This window comes from Urocitellus parryii, chromosome 7, assembly GCF_045843805.1.
Source record: "Urocitellus parryii isolate mUroPar1 chromosome 7, mUroPar1.hap1, whole genome shotgun sequence".
Classification (NCBI taxonomy): Eukaryota; Metazoa; Chordata; class Mammalia; order Rodentia; family Sciuridae; genus Urocitellus; species Urocitellus parryii.
In genome coordinates, this window is record NC_135537.1 from 150,565,548 (window position 1) to 150,589,114 (window position 23,567).

The following is a 23,567-nucleotide window of genomic DNA, read 5'->3' on the forward strand; positions in this document are numbered from 1 at the left end:
CTAGGGCATGAAATTTAATGAGGCACTTACACATCAACCCTGTACTTGCATGACCCTGCCTAATTGTGCCCTAGGGGTTGGAGATATATAGTGCAGGGATAGAGCACTTGCCTGTCACACCCAAAGTCATGGGTTCTATCCCCAGCACCACCTGAATGAATGGATGAATGAATAGATGCATAGATAGACAAGTGGATAAATGACTAAATTTCTGCCCTAGGTGTCTCACCCCTTTCTCACTAGTCCTAGTTCTAATATTATTTTTGGCATATTTGTGAATGATAAGAAAAACTTACCTTTACTTTGTTTAATTTCAATTAGAAAAAGAATTTTTTTTTTCAGACGGGGCACTTTTGTATTTTGGTTCAAGGGTTTAAAAAGCATTTAGTTCTACATATGTAATACTTTATCAATTATATTCAGTAAGAATACTAAAATAAGGACTGAGGACATAGGTCAGCTGGTAAAGTGCTTGCTTTGATGCACAAGGCCCTGGGTTCAATCCCCAGGTGCCTCCCCACCAAACAAGAATACTAAAATAATGTCTAAGTGTACATAGGTGTTTGAAGATATGAGAAAAGACATAATCTCTCTGTTGCTGATTAATATAGAAAGTAAACTGTCCAAATCCATCTTAATCCTTACACAGAATTTTTTTTTTTGGGAGGGGTAACCTGGGATTGAACTCAGGGGCACTTGGCTACTGAATCATATTCCTAGCCCTAATTTGTATTTTATTTAGAGACAGGGTCTCACTGAGTGCTTAGAGCCTCACTTTTGCATTCCTCCTGCCTCAGACTCCCGAATTGCTGGGATTACAGGCGTGAACCACCATGGCGTGAACCACCATGCCTGGCCTTACACAGAATTCTGTACATGGAAATTAACTCCAAGTAATAGAACAACAATTAATGGAATGACATGAGAATCATTATTCCAAAATCCAGAAGGAATAAAATTGTCTGAACTAATTTAAATAAACTTTATTGGCTTAAGTGTTTTTTTCCACTTTTTAAGTTCTTGACTCAAAAAGAAAACTCAAAACAAAATTCAAATCAATCTTTAAGTAATAATTTGAGAATAATTTGTCTTTTGAGAAGACAAAGGAAAAAGGCTAAAAAAAAAAAAAAGGTAATACAGATCTTAGAACTTTTAACTTCTGAAATAAAAGTACCAATAAATCTCAGGCTGGGGATGTGGCTTAAGTGGTAGCGCGCTCACCTGACACACATGAGGCACTAGTTTCTATACTCAGCACCACAGAAAAATAAAATAAAGATATTGTGTCCACCTAAAACTCAAAAATAAATATAATTAAAAAAAGAGAGAGAGACAAAATCTCTTTCATTTTTTGCTCATTAAAAAAAGTTCTTACCAGATAAAGCAGAAAGGTATGCAGCCCTGTTCCGAGTCCAACAGAAGACAAAATTCCCAAGCCTATCCAGTAGGCATACAAAAGAAATTGCTTCTCTATACGTTGCACATACTGAAAAACAAAAAGAATGGAGAAAAATCTGAATTATTTTTTTACATTTATTTTTAATTTGTTCTAATTAGTCATCCATGACAGCAGAATTCATTTTGATTCATTGTACACAAATGGAGCACAACTTTTCATTTCTCTGGTTGTACATGATATAGGAAAAATCTGAATTCTTGATACAGAAATATGGTATGTATACACTACCACCACAATAAGGCAAACCAACTAAATAAAGTTTCAATTAGGAAGAAAATATTAAGACAAAAACTCTTCAGAGGCCTAATTTCTTTAGTATGCAATAGCTACGATAATAAAAATTTTATCTATCTGGATGGAATAAAGCTCTTATTTCTTTTTCTTTTGAGAAGACAAAGGAAAAAGCAAATTACTAATAAAATAAGAATTTTAAAGCTATTGAAAACTTACAAAACTTTAAAAAAGCATAATACACAATGGTAAAGGGAGGCAATTATATAAAATTTGTGAATAGAATACATTCTTGATTATCCAAGTAAAAATGTGGGTAATATAAATTTTCCCCTTCTTTTTGAAGTACGGGGGATGGAATCCAGGATATTGCACACACTAGTCAAGCACTCTCATCACTGAATTACATTTCTAGTTCTTTTTCATTTTATATTTAAGACAGGGTCTCACTAAGCTGTTCAGGCTGACCTTGAATTTGGGATCCTTTTGCTTCAGCCTCCCTACTTACTGGGATTACAGGTGTGTGCTATCATGCCCCACCCAAGATGCTTTCCAAACAAGAACAAAATAAAGTGCAATGGGAGACATATTTGTTGAAAGAATTCCAAACTTTTTCTAGAGAATCTACCCATTTTTGGAAAGTAAAATTTAGCAAGCTAGTTTACTGCAAAGATTAAATATTATTTAAAGAAATACATTTAAAACTATAAGAACTCCCTGAAAAGTAAACAGCTTTAAAGTATGAAATGATTCCATTTTAGACCATTTCCTATTTGAACAATGTTTTATTATTTTAATAAAATTTAATATTTTAATAACAAAATGTCCTGTTTTCCCATCAGTAATGTACCTGCAGACCAGAGGCTGAGGAACCTGTCTTTCCAAATAAATAAAATCTAACTTTCTTTTTTTGTTACCAGGGATTGAACCCAATGGCACTTAACCACTGAGCCAAATCCTTAGTCCTTTCCTTTCCTTTTTTTTTTTTTTTTTTGAGTCTAAATTGCCTGGGGCCTTGTTAAATTGCTGAGGCTGGCTTTGAACTTGCAATCCTCCTGCCTAAGCCTCCTGAGCTGCTGGGATTACAGGTATAAGATCTAACTTTCAACTTAGGAAAAGGCCTGTTTGGACAGACTGTAAAAGTTTTATACAAAAAATTTTTAAAAATATTTATTTTTTAGTTGTAGTTGGACACAATACCTTTGTTTTATTTATTTTTATGTGGTGCAGAGGATAGAACCCAGGGCCTTAAACATACTAGGTGAGTGCTCTACCGCTGAGCCACAAACCCAATCCATATAAAAAACGTTCATAGAAAATATAAAAAGTTTTATAGAAGATATAAAAACTTTGGCAGAGAGAAAAGGCTTCATGTTGCTTTTACTGAACAGAGTCAGGAAAGATACATTTAAATCTTTGAAGGTAATATGGAATCAGAGATTACCAAATAGAATACTGACAGCCATGAAAGAATATAAGAATATTTTTAGTTTATGGTCTTAAGACATTAAGATATCAGTTATGGCCCAGTGCAATGATGCATACCTATAATCCCAACAGCTCATGGGGCTGAAGCAGAGGATTACGAGTTCCAGGCCAGCCTCAGCAAAAGCGAGGTGCTAAGCAACTCAGTAAGACCCTGTCTCTGAATAAAATACAAAACAGGGCTGGGGATGTGGCTCAGTGGCCCCTGAATTCAATCCCTGATACCAATCCCCCCCAAAGATATATTATCAGATAAAATTAAAAATACATAACTGAGCCTAAATTTTGAGGGTACAAAATCTATGAAACCCACATTAATTCCATTTTGAAATTTTCTGAAATTAGACAATGTGTAAACTAAAAATAATTGCTAAATCTCCTACCTGTTGATGTGCTCCTTCAATGTAATATGTAGCTATAAGCACAGCAAGCAGCAGTAAAAAAGACACCACAATGCTTTGACGATGCCATAATCTTAAAAACAAATTAAACAAAACAAAACAAAACAAAACAAAACCTCAGTCATCTTACTTTCAGATGCATCATTCCTAAAACAATTTGTTGAAGTAGGGTGCAGAAATGAGTCAAGGGAAGACACGTGGGTATGGAACTCAATTTCTTATCATAAACCCCACCATATCCTTTCTTTTACCTAAAGCCTGATCTTGTTTATACCCCCAACTTCTAATTTAGAGAAGCATAATAGAGCTATGAGGATAATAGAGCTATGAGGACCTGGTTTAGAGATGATTAGCGTTGCACTTTTAGCAAGACATTTAACCAATACAATTTTATTTTTATTTTAAAATCAAAATTATATACTTATTTTAATTTCTTCATGGAGTTGATGTTAGGATTAAATGAGATGAAAAATGTTATAGTGTTTTATCAACTCTAAGCACCATAAAAATGTAAGATAATAATAGTATAGCTAACTTGGAAGGGCAAGCAAGAAAATGATAAGATGTGTAAAGGTTGAACTTGCTCTCTATGATACTCAAAGCAGTGTTTACAGGTACTAAACTTAAAGATAGAACATATATTCATGGCAGAGTCCTTATTCATTGGCTCAAATTATCAGTAAAAGTGCCATAAAGCTGTACCTTGTCCTGATTCAAAATTGGTATATCTAATACACACAGGCCTGTTTTCTCTTGAAGGTAAACCAACATATTTTCAGTGTTATTCCTTGCAAGACTAAACATGAGACAGTGGGCAACTATAGTAATCCATTGAGCAAATGGATTTCATCACCTAATTTTTCTTCAAACTAAATTCCCTATTTTTCTTCAAACTATAGAAGGGAGAACTAAATATGTTCTTATGATAATATTCTAAATTTAACTTAATATATTTTGATGGAGCAGATGGCAGGGAGTAGGAGATGGTTGAGGATTTCTAAAATTAGAAAATAACATTTATATAAAAAGTAGCAGAAGACTCTTTACTTTGAGGTCCATTCCTTCAAGATTATAAGGATTTCCAGAAAAAAATACTGCAAGGTAACGAGTGGCTGTCTCCACAGGACAATATTCTGTCTTTCTTCCCGATCCCTCCTCTTCTTTTCATTTATTGAAGAGGGGTCTGCAAAACAACAGCAGAAATTAAAACAGAAATTCTAACATTTATACTTACTTATTTGAATCACTTAAAAAAATTCATCCAGCTCTCCATCCTACATCTGAAAGACTGCACATAAAATCTCAAAAGTAGAGCTGAGGATGTAGCTCAGTGGAGGCTTAGCACATGTGAATTTGTATAAGGGCCTGGGTTCATTCCTTGCACCACCACCAACAAAAACCAAACCCCACTAAATCTCAACAGTCGAAACAATGTAATTTACATGTGGATCATACAAATTTAAACAGTTAAGGTGAAACCAACTCTTCTCTAGAGCAGACAACCTCTGGAACACAATTAATATTAATATAGGTAGCCCACTAAGAGTTTGTCTGAAAGCTGTTAAGGAAAGCTAAGGACCATGGTAGATTCCCATGATTTAAAGCTCAATGGCATTTCATTTGTCTGTATATCTATCTGCCTGTCGCTTCTTTTTCAATTAATGGCAATTTTGCAGGAAATTCTTTTTTTTTCTTGGTTGTTCAAAACATTAGAATGATCTTGACATATCATATATCATACATTTGATTCAAATGGGGTATGAATTCTTATTTTTCCCACGTGTACAGATTGCAGGATCACATTGGTTATAAATTCTTTTAAGCCATCTAGAAGAGGAATGGTACAAAGTATGAGTGCTTGGAAATATACTGGATTAAAACATTTTTCCCATGTCCCAGGTAACCATTGACAAGTCCTAGAATCTTGAGAAATGGCAACTATATATCAACAATATCTAGGAGCTCAGAAAGGAGATGAAGTATAATAGTTGCCTTTTTTCTTCTTTTTGGTGGTGGGGTTTGAACCCAATGCACACCAAGCATGTGTTCTACCAGTGAACTACAACTCTAGACCCATAGCTGCCACTTTTTAATCAGTTATCTAGAAAAAAAACTGAAGTGAGAAAAGTGCCTGCCCTTTGCAAACTCCACTACCTGACAGTATCTGTGATTAAGTAGTAAAAGTTTTTTTTCTCTTTAATACTGGGGATTTAATCCATGGCCTTGTGCATGGCAGCTAAACACGCTACTACTAAGCTACATCCCCAGCCCTTGACAGATGTAGGAACCTATAGAGGGTGTCCTAAATAAATCATACTGAAAATTTCAGGCATTGAATTTGGACTAGACCTAAACATTTTAGGAAGTGTCACATTTGGGCTAGGTGCTTCTGTGTTAATACCCACCCCTCACCCCACCCCAGGGGCAACTCTACCACTGAGATACATCTCTAGCCTTTTAAATTTTTTTATTTTGAGACAGGGTCTCGCTAAGTTGCCTGGGCTGGCCTCAAACTTGTGGTCCTCCAGCCTCAGCTTCCTAAATTTCTGGGATTACAGGTATGGAATTTCACACCTGGCCAGCTTCTGTTCCAATCTAAACAACATTTCTGCAATTATTTACTGTCAGAATACAAGTTTCTGCTCTTGTGCATACTTCTATGAAGACATTGTATAAACTTAGCATTATATTATAATCCAAAGTACTTTAAATTCAAAATATGAAGGCAAAATACTTGGTTACAAATCAGGCTCTGCCATCTGTCATTTATACAACCTTGGGCAAGTTAGTTAACAATTCTGTGCCTCAGTTTTCTCTTCTGGGAAATAGGGAATAACAATTACTTCTCAGGTTCATTTTAAGGATTGAGTTAATACATATAAAGTTCTGAGAAGAGTTAGATACTAAGTATTCAATTAACAGGTTTGGCATTATTATCATCATCTATACTATACCTGTGAAATTCCCATTATGTTGTTCCTTGTTCATTGCTACACGTCTCTGGTCACAATTTTTTCCATTCTCTGCCATTTCATAGATCAGTAACTCTTGAGGAGCTAATAAAAATAAAGTAAAATCCAGCAATATGTTATACTCTTTTGCTTTGCACCCAAGACAGAATAAAACTGAATACAGGAATAACAAGACAGTAATAACCCATTTGCTATTTACCCTTTTCAACCAAGGTTTATAAAATTTTAAACAATTTATATAGAAATCCTAAAATAAGCTATAATAAAAGGTTGTAGTTTTCAGTCTTTTCCAAATACTTATTCCAGTGATTTCCCAGATTAAAATTTGGAGGTGAAGGCTGGGGTTGTGGCTCAATGGCAGAGTGCTTGTCTTATACACGTGAGGCACTGGGTTAAATCCTCAGCACCACATAAAAATAAGTAAAGATACTGTGTCCATGTATAATTTAAAAATATTTTTAAAAAATTGGAGGTGATTTTGCAAGTATTAGTACTTGAAAAGGATATCAAGTATTAGTACCTTCAAATATTGATAAATTATATGTCTACATCCTTCTAATTCTTAATGTCATATACTATTTGAAATTTACCTTTTCATAATTTTTACTTTCTTGCATTTAATCTTTCACAGTCCTTTATCATTACTTCAATAAAATGTATTATATCACCAAATCACAAATTTTAACACATAGATCCAAGACTACAGATAGTTGTACATAGGAAACAATTTTACTGAATTATCTTGGACTTGATATGGGCATAGAAGATTAAAAAAATTATGTTTATGATTGTAAAATGTACTCTAGTTCTATTTTACTTCATATCATGTGTGTTTTTACTTTAAATCATTGTAATACAACATGTAAATTATTCTATGCAAAACACCAAATTGCCTGTGACTATATCATTCATTCTTTGTTAGGAGCCACAGCAAAAATATTGATACAGGCACCTTTGGATTTTATGACTGCCAGCCAGCAATTCACATTCATATGGTAATTGGACTCATGCTGTCTAGCTGGGCCCATTTTCAGGACTCAGGTTACTCATGTCACTCTTGTAATGGGAGAGTTCCCATTGGTTGGGAAAGGATGGTAGGAGGGTGTTCCGGGGGAAGGGGAAACCCCCCGGCTCAGGTAGAACACACACGTGGCGGACCCACCTGTTAGGGGACGCACACGGCCTCTCTCTAAATAAAACTTTGTCTCAGTTTGACTGGCTTGTGTTTTTGTGCCCAACCGGGTTGCAAGATTGCAAGCCCGCGTGCACTGACAGCTCAGCAGGGAATCGCTCAGCAGGGGTGCCGCAGGCAGTGCTTGGCAGCAGGAGCGGGACTCAGCCGGCCCGGGGCCGGGCAGTTTGCGGCAATTCTTCAGGTGTAATAAAACAAATCTTTCCATTCAAAGAGCACCTCATTTCAATAAAGGTTATGATGCTAAGTCCTTAGCACAATCTTAAAACTTGTTTAGATTTTTATTAAAGGCAAGTAATAGTTATCAAAATTAAAACTTTTGTGCTTCAAAGGACATCATCACAAAAATATAAAGACAATGCACAGAATGGGAGACAATACTTACAAAGCATATATTTTATAAACTTCTATCCAAAATATATAATGAAAAGGCTGAGGACAGTGGAAGAGTTCTAGCCTTACAAACCCAAGACCCTGGTTCAATCCCCCATACCACAAAAACCAAACAAATAACAGAAAATATAAAATGAACTCATATAATTCAATAACATAAAATCCAATCTGAAAATAGAGGATATGAATATATATTTCCCCAAAAATAAGCCAATGGTTAATAAGTGTAATAAAAAACATCTAAGACTTTTATCTACAAGGAAATGCAAATTAAAACACAATGAGATACATCCTGATATCTATTAGAATTAAGAAAGGGAGGGCTGGGGTTGCAGCTCAGTGGAAGAGTGCTTGCCTAGCATGTGTGAGACACTGGCTTCAATTCTCAGCACCACATATATATAAATAAAATAAAGGTCCATCAACAACTAAAACATATTAAAAAAAAAAAAAGAAAGGGAGATAACAAGACATGTTGGTGATGATGTGGAGAAATCTGAACCTCTCTGAACCTCATACACTATGGGAGGAAATGTAAAACGATAAGTTGCTTTGGAAAACACTCTAGCGATTCCTCAAAAGGTAAAAAAATAATTACTATATGACTCAGCGATTCCATTTGCAGGTAAAATAAACACTTATATCTACGAACTGTTCATGAATGTTCACAGCAGCATTGTTCTGAATAGTCAAAAGGTGGATAATACCAAATAATTATCAGTTGATTAATGGACATAAAAATGTGGTACAGGGGCTGGGGATGTGGCTCAAGCAGTAGCGAGCTCGCCTGGCATGTGCATAGCGCTGGGTTTGATCCTCAGCACCTACATACAAACAAAGATTTTGTGTCCACCGAAAACTAAAAAATAAATATTAAAAAAAAATTCTCTCTCTTAAAAAAAAAAAAATGTGGTACACTTGGGGCCGGGGTTGTGGCTCGGTGGTACGGTGCTTGCCTAGCATGCATGAGGCACTGGGTTCGATCCCCAGAACCACGTAAAAATAAAAAATAAAGGTATTATGCCCATCTACAACTAAAAAATTTTTTTAAAATGTGGTACACCAAAACAATAAAACATTATCCAGCTGTCAAAAGAAATCAAGTACTAATATATGATACAGCAATAATGAACTTTGGGAATACTAAGTGAACAAAGTCAGTAACAAAACACAACACTATGATTTCCATTTACATGAAACGTCCAGAATAGGCATGAACACAACAAAAAGATTACATGGAGAGAGATGTGAAGTGGCTGCTAATGAGTTGTGAGTTTCTGGGGTAGTAAAAATGTCCTAAAATTGAATGTGGTAAATATGTTATCAACCACTAAATTGTACAGTTTAATCAATTAATTAAATTCTTTGTCATTTTGGGGACTGAATCCAGGGCCTCATGCATGCTAGGACATTCTCATGACCATTGAGTCATACTCATGCCCTAAAATGTACAGTTTAAATAAGTGATTGTATGGTGTGTGAATTGTTTCAATGATACTATATAAGAAAAAAAAAAGTCATAAACAGGAACTACTGAAATCTTCAGATATATTCATAGGAAAAGAATGGTATACTTTTGTATGAAACTTGTACTATCTCTATATTTAAAAAAAAAATTGTAGTTGTAGATGGACAGAATGCCTTTATTCTGTTTATTTTTATGTGGTGCTAAGGATCAAACCCAGTGCCTCACGCTTGCGTGGCAAGTGCTCTACAATGAGCTCCAATTCCAGCCGCTCATTATCTCTATGTTTAATAGCAGCTCCAAGCTTAAAAGGATTCTCATGAACAACTAGCTCAAAAATTCCTATTATACAAGCTGATTGAGCGACAGTTCTGAATTCAAGGGCAGATTTATGAGTTTGAAGGATGTTATTATTAAGAAAAAAACTCAAGAAATCACTTAATAAGATACTTAGGTAGCTTTGTTTGCTCATCTACTAATTTAGCAATTTCTCCTCCCAGTATTAGGGGGTCAAACCCAGGGCCTCCTATATGCTAGGCAAGTGCCATACCACAGAGCTCCATCCCAACACCTTAAATTCAGCAATAATAACTAAAGAGCTAGGTATCATGCTAGATTTAGCTGACTAAATATGATATAGAAATGGGTTTGTTAGCTGCTACTATGTTATTCCTTGACTAAACATTTAATTATAAATACTTATAAAAATGTATGCCTCATACGGGAAAATAAGTGAAAGTCTAAAAAATGAACAAAGAACATACACTCATCACTGCAACAGAGGGTCTCCTCTTTTAGATGCAATCAATTTATGAATACCTTTATTTTGCTGCCTTTATTTCTCTATATACAAATAAATATAAAAAATATACTTGATCTTAGCCAAAATGCTGAAAAGTGATTATACACCAAGAAATAAAGCATAGGTTTCAATTAACCTGAAGTAAATGATTACAGGATTTTAAAAGTTTGAACAATTTGGATAAAATAGCGTGTACTAATGTACTATAGTATGTTTGTGTGTATACACATGTGTAACTATAAATGCCAATACATCAAAAGGGTAAAAAATATATAAAACAATAACCTTGGAAACTACCAAAACCAGAAAAACAACTTCACAGCTCATGCCTCACTGCTACTATACCCATGATGCCATTGCTGTTCAATCTTCTAGAGTCTCTAATGGGCACTGAAGTGAGCTTATAAATGAGCAAGATGAAGAACCTGTCCTCAAAAGACTCAGAGTCTGGTCAGAAAGACAACCAACTCCTGTAGATAATATCTTTTGGAGATAAACAGACAACATTCACCTACATCATAGTAAGTAAAACGTGATTAATTTGGGGCGAAAAGATAAAAATGGCACAAAAGGGTTTGAGGTATGAAAAAATATCCTAAAACCTTACCATCCCACAAAATACTCTGATACTGACCTCATTTCTTCCTATTTATTCTTTCCCATAGTGTCATCTTTAAGAGATAAAAGTTTTATCCAAAACAACTTGGGTCCATTTGAGGTCACATTTGTAACAATGGTATTGCACATTTGAAGGTTTTGTTCTCAAGATATTTTAACAGGCATTTTTATTTGAGGAAATAATATGTTCTTGCACAAGATACCAAAAAAGAACAGCTAACTGGTATTTCCTTTTCTAAAATTCTCTCAGAAAACATAAAATAATAGTCTGGAATTTTGTAAGAAATAATCTACAGAACTAAGTTATTTTCCTTTAATCAGTCTACTTTTTCACAATGAAATAAACTCAATTTTTTTTTTTTAATGTTTATTTTTTAGTTATTGGCAGACACAACATCGTTGTTTGTATGTGGTGCTGAGGATCGAACCCGGGCCGCACGCACGCCAGACGAGCGCGCTACCGCTTGAGCCACATCCCCAGCCCGAAATAAACTCAATTTTAAAAAAACTTTTGCAATTCCCAAAAGAAAGAACTAGAACATGAAGTCAAACAAGCAAAAGAAAAAACTGCTGGGGTAGTGAACAATTAAGTGTACGGAGGTTAAAATATTTTTTTCATTTTTGACCACTGAGGATGGTTAGAACCAACTATGAGCCAAACAAACAAAAATAAAAGAACCACTAGGGTTCTAAACAGTTAAGCTAATAAAAGCACACCCCGCCTTCTCTTGCATTTTAACCATTTCCAAAAGGATTTTACTTTATTTTTTGTTTTTAATTCCTTTGAAAACGTAATTCCATTGCCTCCTCTTCCTGGATCACACATATAGGAAAACTCTGCAAAACTGCAGTGGTCCTGGAACCACCTGCATTCTCCACCTTCTTTGGTACTGGAAAATGAACCCAGGGGTGCTCTGTCACTGAACTATAGCCCTAGCCATTTTTATTTTTATTTATTTTGAGACAGGGTCTCACTAAGTTGCCAAAGCTGGCCCCAAACTTAAGATCCTCCTGTCTCAGCCTCCCTAGTAGCTGGGATTACAGGTATGTACCACCATGCTGGCACCACCTATATTCACAAGTAGATCTGCCTGAGTAGCCAAACACAGCTGGAGGAAAAAAAAATCATACAACTATACAGCCAATTTAAATTTCACTTATTCATTCTAGTGTCCTTTAAGTGCCACTAACTATTTGAGATGTCACATTTCAATTTTGAATTGATAGTTTTCTCACAACTACTGCACTCCTTGTTCTCTATCTGCAAACATTTTACCTCATTTTCTCCTTTCTTACTCTCAGTTGCCAACGGCTTTTTTTTTTTAAACACAAAAGCAGAAGGAGAATTCTCTAATACTTTTACTACTAAACCTACTCAAATATTTATATCTTCACCCATGTTAGCACTCTTTCTCTCTTTACAGCTATGGCAGTGTCCTGTGTCTCAAAGGCCACTGTGGCAATATACATTCTGTATATCATCCCCTCTCATGTTTTCAGGGACTTAGCTCCTCAGTTCTCTTTATAAATAGTTCTCTCTGTATCATTGATCTTTCCTCTTTTATTCTCACCAGAAGATAAGCATTATCTTATACTTCCCATTTCTCAGTCCTTCATGGTACAGTTCTCAAGAGTTGCCTATACACAGTCTCCACTTCCTCATCACCAAATCTCTACCCAATCCACTGCAACATGACTTTTTAAAAAAAAAAAATTATATCTCTATTTATTTATTTATTTTTATGTGGTCCTGAGGATTGAACCCAGAACCTAGATTGCCTGCTAGGCAACCACTCTACCACTGAACCTCAACCCCAGCCCCAATGTGACTTCTGATTCAACAAAACAACTAATGACTTCCATAATGCCAAATACAAAAGACACATCTTACTGAGCCTCTTAATTTTTTTGACATGCTTTCCTTGAAATATTCTCCTGTTTATCTGGCTTTGATAGCTCTTCCTGCTCTATTTCCTGGAGTTCCTCAAAGCTTGGTCCAGATTTCTTACTGTGCTGTTTACACTCTGTTGTAATTATGTCATTATTCTCTCAGTCTCAAATACTCTATATTGGGAATTGAATTCCCCCATTCAACTGATGAATACACAGAGAAAATTTGGTATATTCAAAAAGTGAAATATTATTTAGCCATAAAGAGAAATTGAGTACTAACACATGCTACAGCAATGATGAATTTTGAAAACAGTACACTACATGAACAAATTCAGTTACAAAATAGCAAGTTATGATTCCCACTTATATGAAATGTCCAGAATAGGCATAAACAAAAATAGAAAGTAAATTTGCTAGAGAGAAATGGGGAGAAATAAAATTCTCTTCTTTCAAAAGCAAGATGACGTTCAACAAGACAGGGCTTTTTTAAGGACAGTGCTTTTGATTATTCTGTAAAAATAATCAGAATCATAGGAGGGATCTTAAGGAATACTCAAATCTATCTTATCTTTATAATTCATAGATAAACTCCCAGAGGTAAAGTGTCTTTGATAATGTCACAAGATAAATTAGTGATAAATCTAGAGGCAGGGTCCAGATACCAAGTGGTCTTAATTATAGTGAAAACTATTGCTGACAATGGGCACCATATTCTCCCCCAAAACTAAATTTAAGATTATTTTTAGGCTGGGTGTAGTGGGGCACGCCTGTAATCCCAGCTACTAAGGAGGCTGAGGCAGGAGGATCACAAGTTCAAAGCCAGCCTCGGGAACTTAGTGAGGACCTAAGCAACTTAGTGAGACCCTGTTTCAAAATAAAAAATAAAAAAGACTGGCTCAGTGGTAGAAGACCACTTGGTTCAATTTCCAGTACAAATAATAATAATAATTTTTCTGAGAATTTTGAAATGGACAAGATGAATCTACAGAATGCTTCTCTTTGCAATATTAGTAAGCTGGTATGTGGTTTATGAATCTGATTAGAAAACTTCTATATCCTACAGTTTGTTCAATAAACCTAAATTATAGGTTTACTAATTCAAATTTCTAAACTATAAAACTAAGGATTAGACTCTGAAATTGACATACCAAGTTCCACATGTCCTGAGAGGATTTAATGGCATGGCCATGCCGCGACCCCTCGCCAGCAAAGGAAACACAACACAAGATTCTTCCTTCAGCAGTTTATTCAGGCCTTTATTTTGACATGTCTTTTAGCTTCTTTCTCTCTCTACTACTACTCCTACTGCCACTACTACTACTACTACTACTACTACTACTACTACTACTACTCCCGTGTGCCCCAGCCTTAATAAAGCAGATAAAGCCCCAATGCACAACTGCCACGTGGACTTTTCTCATAGGGTGCCAAGTCACAGCGTGCCAACTCATTCTGATAAGGAGCTGTTTGTCACAGACTACAGCGGAGACCAGCGCCATCTTGTAATGGCGGCCACAGTACACAGAAACGGCTCACCACATGGCCAGCCCATTTTTATTCAGGAAATACTATATACTTTGCTGCCTATTTTCAAATTGCAAAAGTGGTTACTTAATCTAACATTGACACACTGTTAATCTCATTATCATCTTCAACATTACAAAATGACCCATTTTATAGGGAAACGGGACAACTTGATACCTCAAAGCTGTTAATACATCCTAATTGATTTAAGGCCATATCAGGGCAAGTCACATTTTAACTATGTTTCTCACTTGTATTCCACACTCAGGACCAAATGCATCCACCTTATTCTAATTCAATTTGCCTTCACAGCTCAAAGTAGTTTAATTTTTTAATAGCTAAAAAAAATTCACTAGGCACAGTGGTGCATGCCTGTAATCTCAGTGGCTGAGGAGGTTGAGGTAGAAGGGTCACAAGTTCAAAGCCAGCCTCAGCAACTCAGCAAGGCCCTAATCAACTTAGTGAGACCCTGTTTCAAAGTAAAAAAATAACAAGGGCCAGGAATGTGGCGCAGTCATTAAGTACCTCTCAGTTCAATCCCCAGTATAAAAAAAAAAAAAAATCCCACCACCACCACCACTTAAAGTCATGTCTCCTTAGGTAAGTAATTCAAGTTTTTACATTTCAGCATATTTGCATATTATTTCCTTGACAATTTTCATATCATCCTTAAGTATTTTTGTTTTACTTTGAGACTGTCAGTAATTTGGCTTCTCAACTTCAAGAGAAATAACATCTAAGTGCCTCACATAGTGCCTGGCAGGCATTTAGTGTTCCTTTTTTCATGCCCAGTTTATGAATGTCACAAATGCCCCAAAATAATCATACAAATACTACTCTGAGTGTTCACTGATATGCACTTGCTTTCTTTTTTTTTTTTTGTGTGTGTGGTGCTGGGGATTGAACCCAGGGCCTTATTTATGTGAGGCAAGCACTTTACCAACTGAGCTATATCCCCAGCCCTAAACGCTTGCTCTCTGAACTTCTATAATATACAAGAGTCTTCATAACTGGTTCCCACAACCTATGCAGCCACAAAATCAGAAAAATCTTAGTTTGTTATATTGGATAATAAAAAAGAATTATTTTTCATTCATCTAAACATTTTGAAATGTATCAAAAGGACAATCTGTTAATTATTACTATGGGGTAAAAGGGTTCTACTCTACATAGTTAGTGTAAGTTAAAAGCATTATTTTTAAGAAGAGCTGCTTTTCACAATTCAATGACATAATAGCTTTGATTTTGGGAGTTTTTCATGAAAGGTCAGATTCCTAGATCTGGGAGAAAATCCAAAGTATTCCTAGTCTGTTTAAAAGAATGAAATATACTCAAACAGGAATCTAACATACAATTTTTAAAACTTTTTTTTTAGTTGTAGATGGACAATTTTTAATTTTCTTTATTTATGTTTATGTGGTGCTGAGGATCGAACCAAGTGCCTCTCATATGCTAGGTAAGCGCTCTACCACTGAGCCACAACCCCAGCCCCTAACATTTACTCTCAATTTTCAATGGAGCCTACTTTGCTGTGAGAGTACATGTATGGTTTGTAAGAATAGGCTGTTAAAATAAACTGTACATTATTTGTAATTATTTGTAGATGAGAAAACAAATAGCGCAGAAGTATAACACAAATATCAAATAATTTTCATTGAGAACACAGATCTAGTCACAAGAAATACTTTTTCAAAAGGCTGTACCTAGCAGATTTTAAAAGGAGCCGAAGCATTTAAAATAAAAGATTAATATTAAAATATGTGGTATTTTTATTTGTTTCTGGCAGAAATGCTTAGAAAGCACTGCTAAAATCATCTCACAAAGGTTCTTTGTAGGCTGTACATTCAGTGCTAAGACTATAATACTCCATTCATTTTAAACATTAGCCATACTTGTAATGCAAAAACAATGTGAAGCTAAATTACTTAGTTCCCCAAAGCAAAACACAAACATTTATATGTGACACAATAATAACAACTACCTGAGTAATTTAACAGTTGTTGGAAGAGTTAAACAGGTGAAAAGGAAAAGGAAGTAAGAGCAGTGAAACCATTGATTCTCATTTTTTTTGGCAACATCATTCAAAAATAAACTGAATATCCCTCCTTTTAAGAAAATAATCTATTCAAATGGATTCTACTTTCTCATAAAAATATTAAGCCAGATTTCTTAATGATAACACTGTTTTTCATACAAGACATACAAGGACAGCCAACTTAAGTATGACACTTTTCAGTAACCTTTATTTAGTACAGTCTGCTACTCCAAAAGAGCTCCAGACTTCCTGAAAACAATTAATATTAAGATTGTAATTTACTTTTAAAAACTAAATAAATTATCTAAGTAATATATCTTGACCAATGAGGCTTTAGGCAGCCTCACATTGCACAAACACAAAGCACAATATCAGAGTGGCTATCAGAACATATGACTCTGAGCCAGAAAACAGTATCTATCACATGATTTTACCAGTTAAAAAATGAATTTTCTGAGCATTCATGATGATTTGAATGGGAATGTATGAAAAAACTCCTTGAATCTTTTTGAACTTTTAAAATCTTGAGGAATTAAGACAAATTAAAGCCTCAAATTAGGGTACAATTTCAAGGATTCAAAATCTCCACAAATCTTCCAAAACTGGGTCTGCAGGTTAGGAGGTTACATATTTTTGGCCTAAGCTGTTCCTCAATTTAATTTAGTCAAGTGTAAAATACATTCAACTTATCACAAGCTTCTAATCATTAAAAAGACTACCGTTCCAGATCAAATATGTAGGGTTTTTTGTTTGTTTGTTTTCTGATATTAGTGATTAAACTCAGGGCCTGGTACATGCTAAGCAGATGGTCTACCACTGAACTATATACCCAATTTGTAATTAAGTGAAATTTCAAGTAAAAAAATTCCAATTAAAAAAAAAAAAAAAAGACACAACCTGGAAAACTTTAGGATCTCTTTTTTTGAAAGAAGATAGGTTTTAGAGAAGGTTTCTTCATCTCAATTCCAATATGTAAAAATACCATTTTATTGTCTTTTCTTTTAATACATGATTTTATTTTTATGAAGAAAATATACATCTTGTAAAATTATATGTTGAAAATCCTGTTTGTCATTTATTCTTAAATCCACTTCTAAATGCTCAGGCAGTTTTTCATAACCAATACAGTTTTCACCAAAAGAGAGAAATAAGAGTAAGGTCAAGAACTAGGATAGTGGAAATAATACCAGAATTGAGAGATTGTAAGAATGTTGAGAATGTCACTTCATGTCCTTGATTAGACTTTCAAATAAAATATAAGTTCAAATTTATATATAAAAATGTAAAAACTTAGAACAGCCAAGATAATTTAGATAAGGAACAAAGTTGGAGGAATTGTATTAAATGCTTTCAAGTCTTGCTATAAAGTTACAGTAATCACGGCGGTGTGGCTTTGGTAAAAAGATGGACATAGATCAATGGAACAGAAGAGAAAATAGAGAAACACACCCATATATATAGGAACAACTAATTTCAACAAAAGTACAAGGGAATTTATATGGTAACTGACCAGTCTTATTTAGAAAACAAACATTGGCCCTTCCTTATTTCTTGTTATATACAATAATTATTTTGAAAGGGATTATACACCTAGAGGTAAAAACTAAAACTATAATGACTCTGGAAAAACAGGAGGAAAATCTTTGCAACCTTGGAGTAAACAAAAATTTCTTAGGATATACAACACATGAACATAAAAGAAAATAATTGATAAGCTGAACCTTATCCAAACTAAAAACTTTTACCTTCTGAAATACAGTGTTTTAAAAAAATAATTAAAAAGGTAAGTCATACCACAAGAGAAAATATTTGTATATTTAGACAAAGCATTTAAATATATACACACAATGCTATAATAATAAAGGAAGGGTATGTTGTGTCAGCATACAGAAGAACAAACTGACCAAGAATCAGAAAAGAGGGCCTACAAAATGGTTCCTGTGTATTTGGAACTCTATATTACAGACATGGCAAAATAGATCAGGCAAGATAGATCAGTTGGTATAAGAGAGACTATTTGATAAACTATATAGAAAAATGAGTTATTCAAGAAAGAAAATTTGAATTCCCTACTTGAACCATGCAAAAAAATTAATTTCATATACGTGAAGGATTTACAAAAAGTTTAAAGCAAAATTTGTAGGAAAATAAATAAATAACTTTCTGTCTTAGGATAAAAAAAGATGTCTTCAAACTCACCAAAAAGTTATCCATAAATGAAAAGACTGATCAATTGGAAAACTCTGAAATTAAATCTTAAAATTCCTCATAAGTATCCTAATAAAAAGATAAACCAGAGAAATATATTACTGATAAAAGATAAGTAAAAACAGTTATATAATAATGTTAAGAAAAAACAAGTAACTATAAAACTAAAATAGGCAAATGACATAGAGGTGTGTGTGTGACCTTTTTATTTTCAGACAGTCTTTCTAAATTGTCTAGGCTGGCCTCAAACTTGCTATTGTCCTGCCTCACCCTTCTGAGTGGCTGGGTTTACAGATGTGTATAATCCATTGCCCAGCTTCAAGAAGCATTTTATAGGGGAGGAAATGTGTATGGCTAATAATTAAGATATCTAACCTGCCCTCATTGACAATCAAACAATATAAATCAAGATCACAATGAGGAGCTGAGGAGGTGGCGCAGCAGTATAGCACTTGCCCAGCATGTGTGAGGCCCTGAGTTCAATTCCTAGCACATACACACATAAAATCACAATGAGATTAATTTGTACCAATAGTGTATAACATCTTAGTCTTAAGGCTTAGTGACTTAAATATATATATATATATCATGACCCAGAAGGTTGGGCTAGATGGTTCTAGTCTGGACAAGCTTGGCTTTTGAGCTGACAAACCTTGCTCGGCTGGGATTGCTTTCCATGGTCCCCTCTCTTCCAGTTGGTTAGTTGAGGCTTTTTTTATATATGGGCTCAACACTCTAAAGAGCAATAAGAGAGGTCAAGCACATGTTTTTCGAGCCTGTGTCTGTGTCATTCTTGCCAATGCTGCACTGGCCAAAGCAAGTAACAAAGTATAGACTCAACAGAGAAATAGACACTAGAAACAAAATCACATTGAAAACAGGTATGTAAACAATACATGAAGAATTTGTGGCCATCCTGCAGTCCACCATTCAATTTTACAATCTACCACATCATTTTTACATATATTCCTTTGGCAAAAAGTAGGAAATATGATTGAAAATACCAAAGTTAAGGAAACAACCCATAAAGCCAAATACTGGCACACACTCTATGCTAATAATTCTATTCCCAGTTATATAACTGGTATGGTTTTAATAAGACTCCTTCAAAATTCAAGTGCTGCCAATATGAAAGTATTAAGAGGTGGGGTTTTAAGAGGTAATTAGGCCATGAGGGTTCCTCTCTTGTGAAATGGGTTTCATGCTCTTATAAAAGGTGTCTGATGGAAGAAATTCCACCCACTTTTGCCCTTCTGCCATGTTAATGCCACAGCATTCCTCCCTTCCTGACAGTACAATGTTCACATTTTTGTCTTGGAAACAGAGGTCAGTAGCTAGATCTGGGTCCCAGTATTCAGAACTGTGAAAAACAAATTTCTGTTTTTTATAAATTATCCAGTAAAACTGACTTATAAATCGCTATGACAAATACCTAAAAATGCAGAAGTGGCTTTTGAACTGGGTAATTGGTAGACACAGGAACAGTTTTGAAGTGAACACTAGAAAAAGTCTGCATTGTGGACAGGTGTGGTCGTACGTGCATGTCATCCATACTTCCAAGGTTGAGACAGGAAGATCACAAGTTCAATGCCAGCCTGAGCAACTTAATGACAAGCATTCTCACCCACAAAAAAAGGGCTGGGAATATGGCTCAGTGGTAGAGCACTTCCCTGGTATGTGGTAGGCCCTGGGTTCAATCACCAGAACCAAAGGGAAAAAAAAATAAAAGCCGAGATTATGATGAACAGTACATTAAGGGTGACTCCGGTAAGGGCTCAGAAGAGAAGAGCTATAGAGAAAGTCTGATTCTTCTCAGAAATCACCAAAGTGGCTTTGAATAGCTGGACAGTGAAGGCCATTCTGATGAAATCTCAGATGAAAATGAGAAACAAGATGTCAGAAATAGGGAGCTGGGTGCGGAGGTGCACAACTATAATTCCAACAGCTCAGGAGGCTAAGGCAGGAAGACTGCGGGTCCAAAGCAACCCAGCAAGGCCCTAAGCAACTTAGTAAGACTCTGTCTCAAAATAAAACATAAAAAGGGCTGGGGATGTGATTCAGTGGTTAAATGCCTCTGGGTTCAATCCCCAATACCAAAAGAAGAAAAAATAATAAAAAACATATTTAAAGGGGCTGGGGTTGTGGCTCAGAGGTAGAGCACTCACCTAGCACATGTGAGGCCTGGGTTAGATCCTCAGCACCACGTAAAAATAAATAATACAAAGGTACTGTGTCCAACTACAACTAAAAAATAAATATTAAAAAAAATTTAGAGATAAAACAAAGAGTGTAGCCAAACTTTTTTTTTTTTTTTGTGGGGGGGGGGGTGGTGGTGAGGGTACTGGAGTTTGAACCCAGAGGAGCTTTACAACCAAGTTACATTCCCAGTCCTTTTTATTGCTTAGCGCCTCACTAAATTTAGACGGGTCTTGAACTTGGCTCCAGCCTTAGCCTCCCAAATTGGGATTACCTTGCACTGGACAAGCAAACTTTTGATAAGGAGACTTGTAAAGGTAAAGGAAGCCAGGTGCTATTAATCAAGACAAAGGGAAAGTGACCCTAAAAGAATTTCAGAGTTCTCAAGTCTGCCTCTTTTACGGAAGGCCCAGAGTGCCACAGCCTTTAGGACGGAACAGTTGAAAGTAACAACAGCTTATAATACCAGTGGCTTGGGAGGCTGAGGCAGGAGGATCTCGAGTTCAAAGCCAGCCTCAGAAAAAGCAAGGCACTAGGTAACTCACTGAGACTGTCTCTAAATAAAATATAAAAAAGGGCTGGGGATGTGGCTCAGTGGTTGAGTTCAATCCCTGGTACCAAAAAAAAAAAAAAAAAAAAAGAAAAAGAAAAGAAAAAAAGAAAGTAACAACAGCAAAAGTTAGAAACCACCCAAATGTTTATTGTCAAGAGAAGAAATAAATTATGGCTACATACCATAATGAAATACTATTCAGCAGTTAAAATTTTTTGTTTACTCTTTTAGCAATTTTTACTCAGTGCATATTATATGTTAGGCATACTTGGAAGAGCTAGAGACACAGCAGAAATCAAAAATATTCAAACAGATAGTGATTAGTGCTACAGTAAAAAATAAAGTTGCTAAATGTGTTTGTATGAATGTGTGTGTGTGTGTATATGTATGTTTGTATAGTAATCTTCAACAGACTAGATAGAAAAGCTTTCTCTTTGAGAATTTGACATTATATAACATGCATGAAAAGTACAGAAAAAGAAGTGTAGAAAAAGAAGTGCAAAGACTTTGAGGTAAGAGTATGCCTAGTATGTTTCATTTGCCCTAATTATTCAAGTTATTAATGAACTTAAATATTTAAAAATTAGGGTTTTGCAGAGATACAAGATTGATTTCAATTTTAGTAAGATGTCATTTTTGTAAACAAAAAATCCATAAAACTTTCTTATACAATAAAGTTCAAAGGCAATACAAATAATTTTGGAATACATATATATTTATATTTGAATGGAATATAACCTTTTTTTTTTTTTTGGTGGCAGTATTAGGGATTGAACCCACAGCATTGTGCGTACTAGGTGAGCAATTCCACCACTGAGCTATATCTCCAGCTCCCACATATAATTTTTAAACAAAGTTTTATTAATTGAAACATAGAAAATAGAAACCTATCTTACAGAGACCCCACACCCCTTTCTGATTACATAAGGACTGAAGAACACTGCTCTGCCCCAGTGGAGCCAGTACACTCAGTCCTACTAATCCACAAGTTCTGTATCATCAACCATTTGATGACTAAAAATATCCTGCCAGGCGTAGTGGCACATACCTGTAATCCCTGCAGCTGGAAAGGCTGAAGCAGGAAGATCGAGAGTTCAAAGCCAGACTCAGCAAAAGTATGACATTGTGTAACAGGCATGAAAAGTAAAAATGAGGTGCTAAGCAACTCAGTAAGACCCTGCCTCTAAATAAAATACGAACAAAGGGCTAGGGATGTGGCCCAGTGTTTGCCCCCAAATTCAATCCCCAGTACAAAAAAAAAAAAAAAAAAAAAAAGAGAGAGAAAATAATCTTAAAAAAAACCCCGCATCTGTACTGAATATGAACAGACTTTTTCTCTTGCATTATCCCCTAAAAAACACAGGTTAACAACTATTCATATAACACACTGTATTAGTATTAGGAATTATTTAAACTATATAGGAAGATATGCAATGGGTTGTATGCATCCATACATCTGGGTATCTGAGGGGATCCTAGAACCAATCCCTGTGAGTATCAATGGATGACTGTTCTATAATTCCTATAAAAGATCTTAAGAATTTATGAAGGGCATGGAAACCTTGGATATTCTTTTGCCTAAAGGGAATCCTGAAAATTTCTGCAAGGATCTATACTTAACAATGAGTGAAGAAATGGTTTGCCAGATGAACCAATATGACTTTACTCAACTTTATTTTGTCCTCATTTAGAGCAGAAAGCAGCAGTTGACAAAGCTGACCATTTCTTAAAAGAATTCCAAATATAAACTCTCATGAGCTTAGAAAAAAAAATCCTGCTCCCCTCTGTCTCTTACAGTACTCTTCCTACTAGATGTAACCACTTTATTAGTTTTTTGTGTCAGATCCTTTGCCTTTACCTGACTGGGTCCTCCTTTTCCCTATCTCCCCCCAAGTGACTCATCCAGTTTCCAGTTTAAAATATCATCCTGAGTTTGTATTTCTGGTTCTGATCTGTAGATTTATGTAGCTATTTATGTATATAATAGAGGAGCTGGGGATATAACTCAGTTGGTAAAGTGCTTGCCTCACATACACAAGACCCTGGGTTAATCCCCAGCACCATTAAAAAAAAAAAAAAAAAGTACCATTAGAATGATTCCCAAGTATCTCAAATTTAACATATCCTGTCTTCCCCATAC

At 35.2% G+C, this 23,567-nt stretch overlaps 1 protein-coding gene across 1 annotated transcript in view; it reads right to left on the reverse strand.

Moving 5' to 3' along the window:
* Positions 1-23,567, reverse strand: part of Vmp1 (vacuole membrane protein 1) — a 115,885-nt gene that overhangs the window by 87,184 nt on the left and 5,134 nt on the right. Inside the window, exons 2-5 of the mRNA XM_077801351.1 lie at positions 6,531-6,632; positions 4,624-4,759; positions 3,559-3,649; positions 1,376-1,486 (exon numbers count right to left, since the gene is read on the reverse strand). Of these exons, the coding sequence (XP_077657477.1) occupies positions 1,376-1,486; positions 3,559-3,649; positions 4,624-4,759; positions 6,531-6,606 (414 nt within the window). The 5' untranslated portion in view covers positions 6,607-6,632. The remainder of the gene's footprint in view (positions 1-1,375; positions 1,487-3,558; positions 3,650-4,623; positions 4,760-6,530; positions 6,633-23,567) is intronic.